A 13,971-nucleotide genomic window follows, 5' to 3' on the forward strand; every position below is an offset into this window, starting at 1 on the left:
GCGTGGCAACATAAGCTAGCTGAATTCTGATTGGATAAAAACTCTATAACCTAAAAACAACAGCGCTGGAAGGAGCATAATATGTCATGAAGAGAATATGAATACTTTTGGATATTTAGGGAAAGTAAATTAAAAAGTACTTTTTTGTTTAATTATGATTATGATTTCTGGCTATGTTAGGCCAGCAGAGGAGGCCTTGCTGGCCCTGACGGCACACCGCTGGATCTCAGTGATGGATGATCGGTATCGGAAACAGCAGCATAATCCCTAATCTATAGACAAAGTTGGTCTTGTGAATTAGGCGATGCCGTTGGCACACCCTGCGGGGTTACCACGACCCGAGTCTGCCAATTCAGAGTAGAACTGCTCTCGACTTCCATTCGACGTCAAAGAGATGGGCAGTGTCAGCCGGGAGAAAGATGCAAAGAGAAGGAGAGGTAAAACTTGTCAGGAGTTTATTCACCAGTTGGGAGTGTACATGATGCAGTGAGAGGACAGCAGACGACAAGAAAGATGGAGGGTTGCGGGGACACGCACCTGGAACACACCCGCTACCGTCTTGAGAGGAAACACAAGAATAACCCTGCATGAAGAAACAGGTCAGGCCTCGGTATGTACAGGCACCATTTAGTGTGACTGTGTGATGAAAAACATCACCCCCCCCCCCCCCCCCCCACCCACACACACACACGCACACACACATACACACACGCACACACACACACACACGACTTCCACAAATGTAAAGAGGTGTTTTCTGTTGCTTACTTATGGCCGGCATGACTCCAGTTCAAGCAAAATGAAAGAAGACGAAGGACCGACCAAGTATAAACAATGACTAGCTGACTCCTTTATTACCCATACACTTGTGCAATATCTCTCTTTGCATAGTAAATAAAAGTTAAATGTTTCGTTGTTGACATGCACCTATCTTTTTGTAGCATATTTTCTTACAGCTTCTGGGGGACTCCTATATAGAATTATAATAAGCCCACGATACAATAGTGATTGCATGCAGCGATCCCGGGACACTCGGTTCCTACTAGGAGTTTATGAGTGTAAAAGGCTGAAGCCTGATGCCGTGCGTGTGGATGGGTGAGCCCTGGTTGGTCGCGTGTCGGGACTTGATGGCCTCGCATCGCGACGCGAGGCAGACAGAGGGCAAAGTGCTCTGTGTGCAACATCCATATGTTCATGGTGATTAGGTTCTTTGGCTTTTTGAGTCACGCTGGAAAATACTGCCGCAGGGGCCGCTTATTGGACTCCATCTCACTAAAGCTGACGCGCTTCTTCCCTCCCGTCTCGCTCGTTCACCTTTGACCCCACACAGCGAGGCTCTGAAGGTTACATTTTGTGCCCCAAATCATAACAAAGGTGTTCCAATAGCTTGCTATAAAACATGCTAAGGTAAAAAAAAACAAAAAGACATGAAGGAAATCATTTCAAACCTGAAATCCTTATTATATTTACAATTCATCGAGCGGCCCGCCTCACATGCAATTGTTTTCCACAAGAGATGCTTCCCTTTCTCTTGAGATGGGTGTTTTTTTGCTGTATATTCATAGCTTACGTAGCCATGCAGAACCCCGTGGAGAGGAGCTCTTCATGCCGGAGGACCAGAAAGAAGCACTTTATGAGCGTGTAAAATCATGTCAGGTGTGAGACTGGCACGAAATCCAAAAAATGGTAGAGGATCTCTGTCATTCCAGAGATCAGGTTGCGTTGGAGGGTGGGTTATGCGTGATGTGAAAGGCTAAAAGGCTGCGCGTCTAAAGTCACTACAATGGAATTTGTTAAAATGTCCACTATATTTTTTTTGTAGTTGTCATTATTATTCAAGTAAATCTAATGCCAAAAGTCAGCAGCAGTTAAGTGCAGTCCAGCTGTCTGGTAGCCAACAAAGGAAGCCTTGAAGAAGTCCATCTGTGATTGGCATCTTCCCCTGCAGGTTTAAATGGCTGAGGCGTTGGGGTCGTACCGTCGTTTCTTCACATTTCTTACAAGGGCACAAAAAAACATGTGTTAGTGTTTGTCGCAGCCACAAAGAGGGATGGCGCAACATGGACGCACGGCTTCGCTCCTCTCAGTCTCAAAGGAACGTTTAAGAACTATTTAGGTGTCAAAGTAAAAATAGTGAACTAGGTTTAAAATTGCTGAGGAGACAATGAGGGGAAGGCCGGTCCATGTTGGCCAGATTTCAACAGGTGTGTTTGCATTCACAAACCATCTTAGTTGTTTTCTACAATAAATCAGTGTTTTTCAACCTTTTTTGAGTCAAGGCACATTTTTTGCATTGAAAAAATCCGGAGGCACACCACCAGCAGAAATCATAAAAATACGAAACTCAGTTGACAGTAAAAAGTCGTTGTCGCAATTGTTGGATATGACTTTAAAGGCCTACTGAAACCCACTACTACCGACCACGCAGTCTGATAGTTTATATATCAATGATGAAATCTTAACATTATAACACATGCCAATACGGCCGGGTTAACTTATAAAGTGACATTTTAAATTTGCCGCTAAACTTCCGGTTCGAAACGCCTCTGAGGATGACGTATGCGCGTGACTTAGCCCGGCGAACACGGGTATGCCTTCCACATTGAAGCCAATACGAAAAAGCTCTGTTTTCATTTCATAATTCCACAGTATTCTGGACATCTGTGTTCGTGAATCTGTTGCAATCATGTTCATTGCATTATGGAGAAGGAAGCTGAGCAAGCAAAGAAGAAAGTTGTCGGTGCGAAATGGACGTATTTTTCGAACGTAGTCAGCAACAACAGTACACAGCCGGCGCTTCTTTGTTTACATTCCCGAAAGATGCAGTCAAGATGGAAGAACTCGGATAACAGAGACTCTAACCAGGAGGACTTTTGACTTCGATACACAGACGCCTGTAGAGAACTGGGACAACACAGACTCTTACCAGGATTACTTTGATTTGGATGACAAAGACGCAGACGTGCTACTGTGAGTATGCAGCTTTGGCTTCTAAACATTTGATCGCTTGACCGTATGTGCGCAACTTTTTTTTGCGTATGTACGTAACTTTTTTAAAATATATAAGCTTTATGAACCTTGGGTTAGGTGAACGGTCTTTTGGGCTGAGTGATTGTGTGTGTTGATCAGGTGTTTGAATTGTATTGGCGTGTTCTATGGAGCTAGGAGCTAGCAGAGGAGCTAGGAGCTAGCGTAACAAACACGCAGGTGTTTTTATGCAGGATTAATTTGTGGCATATTAAATATAAGCCTGGTTGTGTTATGGCTAATAGAGTATATATATGTCTTGTGTTTATTTACTGTTGTAGTCATTCCCAGCTGAATATCAGGTACCGTGAGTATGCAGCCTTGGCTGCTAAACATTTGATAGCTTGACCGTATGTGCGTGTCACGTACGTAACTTTTTAAAAATATATAAGCTTTATGAACCTTGGGTTAGGTGAACGGTCTTTTGCGCTGAGTGATTGTGTGTGTTGATCAGGTGTTTGAATTGTATTGGCGTTTTCTATGGAGCTAGGAGCTAGCAGAGGAGCTAGGAGCTAGCGTAACAAACACGCAGGTGTTTTTATGCAGGATTAATTTGTGGCATATTAAATATAAGCCTGGTTGTGTTGTGGCTAATAGAGTATATATATGTCTTGTGTTTATTTACTGTTGTAGTCATTCCCAGCTGAATATCAGGTCACCCCCGGCTCTCACAGCATCTTCCCTATCTGAATAGCTTCAACTCCCCACTAGTCCTTCACTTGCACTTTACTCATCCACAAATCTTTCATCCTCGCTCAAATTAATGGGGAAATTGTCGCTTTCTCGGAATCTCTCTCACTTCATGCGGCCATCATTGTAAACAATGGGGAACTTTGCGTATATGTTCAACTGACTACGTCACGCTACTTCCGGTAGGGGCAAGCCTTTTTTTTATCAGATACCAAAAGTTGCAATCTTTATCGTCGTTGTTCTATACTAAATCCTTTCAGCAAAAATATGGCAATATCGCGAAATGATCAAGTATGACACATAGAATAGATCTGCTATCCCCGTTTAAATTCATTTCAGTAGGCCTTTAAAGCATAACCGAGCATGCATCACTATAGCTCTTGTCTCAAAGTAGGTGTACTGTCACCACCTGTCAGATCACGCCCTGACTTATTTGGAGTTTTTTGCTGTTTTCCTGTGTGTAGTGTTTTACTTCTTGTCTTGCGCTCCTATTTTGGTGGCCTTTTTCTCTTTTTTTGTATTTTCCTGCAGAAGTTTCATGTCTTCCTTTGAGCGATATTTCCCGCATCTACTTTGTTTTAGCGATCAAGAATATTTCAGTTGTTTTTATCCTTCTTTGTGTGGACATTGTTGATTGTCATGTCATGTTCGGATGTACATTCGGATGCCGTCTTTGCTCCACAGTAAGTCTTTGCTGTCGTCCAGCATTCTGTTTTTGTTTACTTTGTAGCCAGTTCAGTTTTAGTTTTGTTCTGCATAGCCTTCCCTAAGTTTCACTGCCTTTTCTTAGGGGCACTCACCTTTTGTTTATTTTTGGTTTAAGCAATAGATACCTTTTTACCTGCACACTGCCACCCGCTGTTTCCGACATCTACAAAGCAATTAGCTACAGGCTACCACCTACTGATATGGAAAAGTATTACACGGTTACTCTGCCGAGCTCTAGACAACACCGACACTCAACAACAACACATAATTTGCAGACTATAATTACTGGTTTGCAAAAAATATTTTTAACCCAAATAGGTGAAATTAAATAATCTCCCACGGCACACCAGACTGTATCTCACGGGTGCCGTGGCACAGTGGTTGAAAAACACTGCAATAAATGACACAGTGGACGGGTGAAACTAAACGGAACCTCTCAATTGGGGGCGCAGCACCAAATTTTTGGAGCTCCTAAAAAACCCCAACTCCACCCCAACCCTAAACCTAACATAACTGCCCCGTACACACACACTCAGTATGTTTACATGTACTAAAATACTAATTATTGCATGGATTTGTTTAAAACCAGCTTTATAAAAGACGTAAAAACTTTTTAAGATGGGATGAACATATCTATTGAATCCCCCAAAATAATTTGGTTTCATTTAGCATAAAAAGGTTATTTTTAATACAAAAAAAAGAAAACAAATTCAATATAAGGTGGCCATAATATGAAATTAAATAGTGTACACCGCCTTCCGCCCGAGCGCAGCTGGGATAGGCTCCAGCACCCCATGACCCTGAGAGGGACAAGCGGTTGAAACTGGATGGATGGATAAAACATGACATTAGTCACTTAACTATGATTATAACGTTTTCTTTCATTTCAGAGAGTAAAGTAGAGATTAACTGATACACATAGGATTAATGCATTTCCTGGGAGTTAAGCCTCACCCTGTCTTTAAAAACTAGTGACGCCTCTGTCTGTAACTTTAGTCAAGGGTCTTTGATTGCACCACAGTTATGTGCAATGAGATGCAAAAGAGAAACTACATAACTTTCTTCTATGCCTCCTGCCACAAATAGATGTATTATATTTGTACCTTTCTTCTGTCACCTTATCCTTGTTCCAAAATGCTGATGCTGTGTGTGGATACTTAAAGGTGAGCTTTTATTAAATTATGACGTCTGTGTTGAGTAAAGTGTTCCAAGTTAGGTTTGCATTTTATAGTTTTGATAAGGTGTGTTCCAAGTAGTTAGACATTCTTAATTTAGTACAGGCATCCTTATTATTGAACTTTCACGGCTATATTTATTTTATATGAACATTTATGACTCACTTAATTAGTTAAATATTTAAATAGCAGGGAAAAAAATGCCCTTGGGCCTACTAAACTGAATAGAGACAACCATGTGGCACTGAAATGAGAATAAATGTTGTATATTATGCGCTGAGTTGGTAAAAAAATGAAATGTTGGTAAATAAAAAGCATTGATTTTGTGAATGTGTAAATTTTGTTTTCATAAGCACTTGCAATGGTTCAAAAGTACGGATTAGACACAGTTACGGGGTCATTTGTAAACAACTCATGTTGCGAACATAAAGAATGGAGAGCAGGGCTTGCTAAAGGTAAGCTATTTTTAACAGCCTTACAAATGTAAATATAAGTGTGGCAAAAATTCAACTATTTAAAGGCCTACTGAAACCCACTACTACCGACCACGCAGTCTGATAGTTTATATATCAATGATGAAATCTTAACATTGCAACACATGCCAATACGGCCGGGTTAACTTATAAAGTGCAATTTTAAATTTCCAGCTAAACTTCCGGTTGAAAACGTCTATGTATGATGATGTATGCGCGTGACGTCAATCGTTGAAATGGAAGAAGTATTCGGACACATTGTATCCAATACAAAAAGCTCGGTTTTCATCGCAAAATTCCACAGTATTCTGGACATCTGTGTTGGTGAATCTTTTGCTATTTGTTTAATGAACAATGGAGACTGCAAAGAAGAAAGTTGTAGGTGGGATCGGTGTATTAGTGGCTGGCTACAGCAACACAACCAGGAGGACTTTGACTTGGATAGCAGACGCGCTATCCGATGCTAGCCGCCGACCGCACGGATGATCGGGTGAAGTCCTTCGTCGCTCCGTCGATCGCTGGAACACAGGTCAGCACGGGTGTTGATGAGCAGATGAGGGCTGGCTGGCGTAGGTGGATAGCTAATGTTTTTAGCATAGCTCTGTGAGCTCCCGTTGCTAAGTTAGCTTCAATGGCATCGTTAGCAACAGCATTGTTAAGCTTCGCCAGCATTAACCGTGTATTTACAGGTCCATGGTTTAATAGTATTGTTGATTTTCTGTCTATCCTTCCAGTCAGGGGTTTATTTCTTTTGTTTCTATCTGCAGTTAAGCCCGATGCTATCACGTTAGCTCCGTAGCTAAAGTGCTTCGCCGATGTATTGTCGTGGAGATAAAAGTCACTGTGAATTTCCATTTCGCGTTCTCGACTCTCATTTTCAAGAGGACATAGTATCCGAGGTGGTTTAAAATACAAATCCGTGATCCACAATAGAAAAAGGAGAGAGTGTGGAATCCAATGAGCCAGCTTGTACCTAAGTTACGGTCAGAGCGAAAAAAGATGCGTCCTGCACTGCACTCTAGTCCTTTACTCTCACGTTCCTCATCCACGAATCTTTCATCCTGGCTCAAAATAATGGGGTAATCGTCACTTTCTCGGTCCGAATCGCTCTCGCTGCTGGTGTAAACAACGGGGAAATGTGAGGAGCCTTTCAACCTGTGACGTCACGCTACTTCCGGTACAGGCAAGGCTTTTTTTATCAGCGACCAAAAGTTGCGAATTTTATCGTCGATGTTCTCCACTAAATCCTTTCAGCAAAAATATGGCAATATCGCGAAATGATCAAGTATGACACATAGAATAGATCTGCTATCCCCGTTTAAATAAAAAAAAAATCATTTTAGTAGGCCTTTAAACTATTATTCATTTTGTTACAACTTTTTAAACCGCTATTGTCATGATCAGTCATGACTGTTTGGACTTTTGCATTTAGTCTTTCTTCCTATTCAGCTCTTTTATTTTGGCTCCTCTTCCTGTTTTTGGTCCGTCGTTCTTTGACATTGCGTGCTTTTTCTGTATCCTCGAATAACGCCAACGGCCACTGCAACAGCTATCCTATGTCACACTTCTGTGGTTATCATTATACTTTCCTCTTTGCTGTCACTGGTATCGTGCATTCCAAATCTCATTGTATAGATCAGAGTAGAGGTAGACGGGGGGGGTTTTCGTGTTGGGAAAGGCTAAAGGCAATGGAATATGTTAACTTGTCCACTATACATTGTTTGGTCATTATTATTCAAGTAAATCTAATGCCAAATGTCAGCAGCAGTAAGTGCAGGCCAGCTGTCAAATTGTTACCGCTTCTTAAACCGCTGTTTTAAACTTTTGTGTTAGGTTTCCTGTGTTTTTTCCTTTCTAGCGCTCTTATTTTGCTTTCTCCTACTGTTTTGGGTCTGTCTTTCTGTGACATTTGGCTTACTTGTCTTCTTCCTGGGATCACACCAACCGCGACAATGCGCAAATGTAACAACCATTCTATGTATACAAAAACTGTATATACTTCCTCATACGTTTTCTCTTAGCTGTCACTGGGATCCTGCCTTCAGTGGTGGCATCCCAAAATCAAACCCTCCCACAAAAGCCAAAGGAAAAGGTTGGGGTTGAGGTCCTTTGACGAGATATGCTTTGGAAAATTGTGGCCACGGATGCTTTTGACCTTGGAGGTTCCACTTTAATATGGTGTGACGCTGGCTATATTTATGAAGCTGTTGTGAGGTCTGTGAATACAAACAAACGCTGTTGGTTTCTCGCAGGCAACTGGACTGTACATGCACTTGTACAGTTGGCGGCACAAGAACGTGTGTCATTACCAGTTGTGAGGAGAAAGGTGACATACGATTTAATCTACACAAGAGGGAGAGACATCAAAAAACAATCACAGCAGCAGCATCAGCAGCAGCAGCAAGGGCGGTCACTAACACAACAATGGGACAACAAGAAATACGACAACAGGAGTGATGCACAACCTCCCCGTACTGTGGCTTGTTGAGGGGCTGCTATCTCTTATCATGTCATGCACCTGATCCAATAGAAGGCCAGTTGGAAGGCCGTACGACTGCTGTGCTTGGTCTCATGCAGTGCAATACGTTGTGTCTATACCGGGTCTGTGAAGCAGGCAGCAATGGAGGCCGGTGGGAAGGGGGAGTGGGTCAGAGAGTCCTGCTTTGCCCTAGGGCGGAGCCTGGTCATCCGACATGGGTGTGGCCAGCCACGGCCAGCAAAATGGTCCTCGCTTGTCTCTCTCTAAAAGTCAATGTCGAATAGTAACAGACCGAGGAAGAGATTGTGGTAGTGAGAGCACGACACCCACGGACCAGCCCCGGTTTGGCTCCGCCTTTGTGCAATGAACTGACCTCCTCCAAGCCAACGAGTGAACATGCAAGTCCTTTTTCTTTTTACCTCCGCCAAGAGGTAATGATTATTTTTAACACACTCTAAGAAAAGGGGCAGTTTATCTCAAAACGTATATCCAAATTGCATCGTTATCCCGCAAGAGTTGATACAATATCAATAGACTAACATCAGATATCGATACCGTCACAACGTTCACTCACATCCACGTTTGAGCTGTTTTGCTTGATGGCAGGTTGGACATTTTAATGAGTCTCATATTCTGCATGTGCTGTCAACACTGCACAACTAAACCAGCAATAAAACCATGTTTTAATATGTTGCTCACAATTGTTGCTTCGCTCCTCGCTGCGCCATTTGTTTTGATGAAGAGTGAAGAGTAACGGCACCGTTGAGATTACAGCATAATGGGGCGAATAACAGTTAATCGTAGCCTACTGCTGTGGAGTCTCCATAGTGTGATGTGCTGTAAAGCGAATGCATCAGTTGATGTACAGAAAGTCACACATGGCAATTGTCCGTGCGTTCTTGGATATAACACATGTTTCACTACGTGTATTTTGATAAATAAGGCAAGTAACACTATTGGATTTGAGATAAAACGGGCCTTTTGGAACGGGTTGACAACAAAAACCTAAGTACCACTGTATATCAATAATTGTCGATATCGAGGCTCTGCGATTCCCACTCATAGTGCTCAGCACTGGGTAGGGATGTCCCGATCCGATATTGATATCAGAAATCAGTCCAATATTAGCCAAAAAACTGAATATCGGATTTTATCGGACTGAAGCTAAAAACTCCGATATAAGCGCTCCGATATAAGATGTCCATTTACCGCTGCAGCACTTCTATAATAGGTGACTCTGGTCTGATCACACTCCAACACAGTAGGTAGCGGCAATGCCCCTTAATTAACGTTGGTGCCGGCCGCGGAAGAAGAGCGTCTCTGATCCAGCATGCACAGCCCACATGATCACGGCAACAACAACGCGTTTGCTTGCAGCAAAGTGTAGTGATGTCCGCTGTGTGGAAGTATTTTAACCTAAACTCGGACAAAGACGTTGCCGCTAAATGCAGCATTTGTCAGGCGCAAGTGTCCCGTGGAGGGACAGAACCGGGAAGGTTCAATACAAGCAACCTCATCGCACATTTGAAAAAACACCACAAAAAAGAACATGAGGATTTTCGCGAGAGCAGCAAGGCGAAGCAACCTCTGGCTCGCTTCAGCAACCCACGCTGGCCGAAAGCTTTGCAAGACGTGACAAACTACCACGGGACAGCAAAAAGGCAATGGCCATAACAGAAAAGATAGCCCAGTTTATTGTGCTTGATGACCAGCCCCTGTCGGTGGTGAGTAATGTCGGGTTTAAACGCTTAATGGAGCACCTCGAACCTCGCTACATTATTCCTAGCCGCCACTACGTTTTAGACAAAACTATACCCCAGATGCACGAAATGCTTATCTTCTTAAAAACAAATCTCCACATTATGCTCGGACTGCAGAAAGTGGAGAAGGAGGAGGAGGAGGAGTAGTAAGGGTAGTCAGCACTGACTGATTATTATTTGTTTTATGCTCTTGTTGTTAGAGTGATATGTTTATTGTGTTTACACTATTCTTCAGTGAAGACTAAGAGTAATTACTACATTGTTTTGGGCATAGTCAGTCAGTGAAACTGGAGCTGTGAACTCTTAACTTAGAGCAGTTGGACAGTGGACAATATTGTGTTGTTTTTGTCCCTGCCCACAGTTGTTTCCAACATATGCTGACAGTAAAAAAATAACTGAAGTGAACTTGAATTGTTTGCACTTTAAAACGTTTTTTTTTTTTAAATTGGATTTATTTAGGTTATTTTTCAGGGTTTTCTAATTTATTTTTAATTTATTCTATTCAATTGTATAATTATGTTGGTATTAGTGGTTATTTTGCACTTTAAATATAACATTTTGTTTTTATTGGATTTGTTGAGGTAATACTCTTATGTTGAAGGTTAAAATTTATGTAACCAATTGGTTAATAATAAATGGGTCAGTTTTTCCTATATCTACTCTTGCTGACTATTGTTTTCTGTTTTAACACTACAACATCAGTAACAGTAACATCACTTTATCAAGCCTTTTCTAACATTCCACACAACAAAATAAGAAATAAATATATGTATGATTCGTGCCTATATTGTATCGTATTGATATCAGTATCGGCCAATACTCAAGGCTACAATATCGGTATCGTATCGGAAGTGAAAAAGTTGTATCGGGACATCCCTAGCACTGGGCAGGACTAATGTGTGATCGAGTGGTTGAAGCACTGTTTGAGGATAGAGCCTTTTCTATTTTAGTGAAGGACTAGCTTGATCTTAATCATCACATTGGCCTTGGCGGAGGTATGCGCACTATAGTGTGCCAGTCTCGTTCTGGTTATTTGCTTCCTTTCGTCATGATGCTTTGCTCGGTGGCATGCGTTGGTAGCTGTAGAGTTATATGTAACACCCCTGTTGCTCCAGACAGCGGGCTACTCCATGACACAGTATGTTGCTTTCACAAATGACTGTTATCCATAGAAATGTGCTCGACTTTAACTTAAATTACCAATACCCTTTCCGAAGTATTTAACTGGCGTCTGAACATGCATGTCAAGCATTGAGCTCGGCCCTGTCTGCCCAAACAGTTTGAGGTTCTGCTACAGATCCACAGACCGCCCTCGTGTGGAGCTCCGTGCCTTGGCACATGACCGTCAACACCTCGACCCGTTGTTGGACAAGGGCGTGCACGTAACCTGAGCCTCAGTATCTCCGGAATGGATGCTTGGCGCGATGTGTAGTCGGTGTCCATATTCTGCAGCAGGAGCTCAAACCCTGGCGTCTAAAAGCAGCAGGGATGCTAGAGGTCGAGCAGGAGAAGCATGCGGCGTGTTTGCTTACTTAAAACCCCATCCAGTCCCCCCCAGCACTATGGCAGCCACAAGGATGGCTCCGGCAATGGAACCTATTATTAGATTGGTGGCACTAGGACCTGCAAAGGGTTATGGGGGAAAAAGACATGAGTTTCTATGTCGCCCTGCTGTACTAATCACATGTAACGATTCCACATGATCACAGACCCCGACAATGTCTTGCATGCTCTCCAGCCTCATTCTAGTGCTTAACATGGTCAATGTTGTGATCATCAGACTGAGCACCCATCAAATGTTTCATTCAACAGATTGATGGTTGACGTCTTTTTATGTGGCCTGCAGTATGCAGAACATAGTTTTAGGGGTCCACACACTGCAGGGTCAGGTCACTAACGGGATACTTCTTCTGGTTGTGGACAGTTATCCATCTAAATGCCTCACATGCCCCAGAAAGGAGAGGATAACAGCAGCAACCACATGACAACTAAGAAGAAGAGAGGAGAGAAAGAAGAGGAGGGAGAGGAAGGAGATGAAGAAAGGGGCTTATAATGGGAAACACCAGGAAGCGGAAAGAGAGCCGAAGAAGAAAGGGAGGAGGAGGTGGAGGATCCATCAATCAATGACACAACACTGAAAACAACCAATCATAAGACACAATTACAGTATATGGTCATCACTAACACACAAAAAAACACAAAGCCACCGAGACGCACAAACGGGCTCAGGCCGGCTCACAAAACCGCCCGCACACTGAGGCACCACTATGAGAGGAAGAGCTGTGAAAGGGTTAAAAAAATGCTTACTCTATTCCCCACCCAGTGCCTCCAAAAATCACCCCCAGGGCCAGAATGGTCCCTGCTACTGCCCCTATCAGCCTGTTAGTGGCCACGCTCACTGTGTGGAGGGAAAAGGAGCACGGTTACCACCCTGTCAAAAGACAAACAGCAGGCCTGCGCTTCAAGAGTCCTGGATTTATTAATGCCTATAGTCATTCCCTTAAACGACCCTCCACCCCTTAAAGTGCTGTCCATGTCATCTTCTGCAACTCATCATTTCATTAAGTCAAAAAATTTGATAAACAGCTAAATCCTATTTTGGGCTCATTTTACAAGACAATAATAATCCCTCTTGTTCTGAAAGGATGTAGTAACTTGGCAAAACAGCTGATGCTCTAGTATTTCTTTTGGTTACATTTGGGCAAGTAAACTGGATGTCCTATGATTTTCTAACGTGCCAGAGGTAAAAAAATGAGGTGGAAACTGACCCTTGGGTCCTTGAGTTGGCGTTGTGTCGGGTGCTTTTGGAGGGTCGGGCATACTGCAGTCCGTCCCCGCCCAGGTAGTGTCACAAGTGCATGTGGCTTCATTGTTGCACACCTGTACAGATCAGACACATTGGGGTGACAGACCAAGTGCATCAAAGACAGGGTTATATTTTTTACGTACAAACCACACCATGGCAACTAGCAGCTTTTACTGTTTACACGTTAGACACAGATTTAATGTTACCTCCATCCATCAATACCATCTCATACTCAGATGCAAAGCAAATCATTTCTACCTTTTTTCACCATGTAAAGGAGCCACTGCTTGTATACTGTCCACACAACTAATAACATTATCACTTGTGCTCCATGTTGTGTTTATTGGTACACCAATCCTGTTTAACCCTTGTGTAATGTTCAAATTGTTGTTACTCAGCCAGCGTTTGTGGGTCTGATGGACCCGTTGCATTTTGTGGCTTTTAATGCCTCATATTTAAACACTATGTTAAAATACTGAACAGATGTTTACCTTATCCCAATAAACATCTGTTCAGTATTTTAACATAAAAGTGTTTAATTGTGAGGCATTAAAAGCCACAAAATGCAAAGGGTCCATCAGACCCACAAACGCTGGCTGAGTAACAACAATATGAACCGCAGGTGCAGAAACACAAAAGAAGAATCTCTGTGGGATGCAAAAACTGGCAGAGAAATTTTCCGTGCAATGTTCATATTGTTGTTACGCAGCCAGCGTTTGTGGGTCTGATGGACCCGTTGCATTTTGTGGCTTTTAATGCCTCACATTTAAACACTATGTTAAAATACTGAACAGATGTTTACCTTATCCCAATAAACATCTGTTCCGTATTTTAACATAAAATTGTTTAATTG

At 42.6% G+C, this 13,971-nt stretch overlaps 1 protein-coding gene across 3 annotated transcripts in view; it reads right to left on the bottom strand.

Moving 5' to 3' along the window:
• Window positions 1-679: 679 nt before the first annotated feature.
• LOC133664926 (disintegrin and metalloproteinase domain-containing protein 23) overlaps window positions 680-13,971 on the bottom strand; it is a 70,638-nt gene continuing 57,346 nt past the window's right edge. Inside the window, exons 24-26 of one of the 3 annotated variants that reach the window (XM_062069960.1) lie at window positions 13,081-13,192; window positions 11,845-11,935; window positions 680-1,996 (exon numbers count right to left, since the gene is read on the bottom strand). In XM_062069960.1, the coding sequence (XP_061925944.1) occupies window positions 1,951-1,996; window positions 11,845-11,935; window positions 13,081-13,192 (249 nt within the window). In that variant the 3' untranslated portion in view covers window positions 680-1,950. Of the gene's footprint in view, window positions 1,997-11,844; window positions 11,936-12,619; window positions 12,711-13,080; window positions 13,193-13,971 lie in introns of all 3 variants that reach the window. The other 2 variants (XM_062069961.1, XM_062069962.1) reach the window with 2 other exon arrangements.

Source organism: Entelurus aequoreus, linkage group LG14 (assembly GCF_033978785.1).
Source record: "Entelurus aequoreus isolate RoL-2023_Sb linkage group LG14, RoL_Eaeq_v1.1, whole genome shotgun sequence".
NCBI classification, from domain to species: domain Eukaryota; kingdom Metazoa; phylum Chordata; class Actinopteri; order Syngnathiformes; family Syngnathidae; genus Entelurus; species Entelurus aequoreus.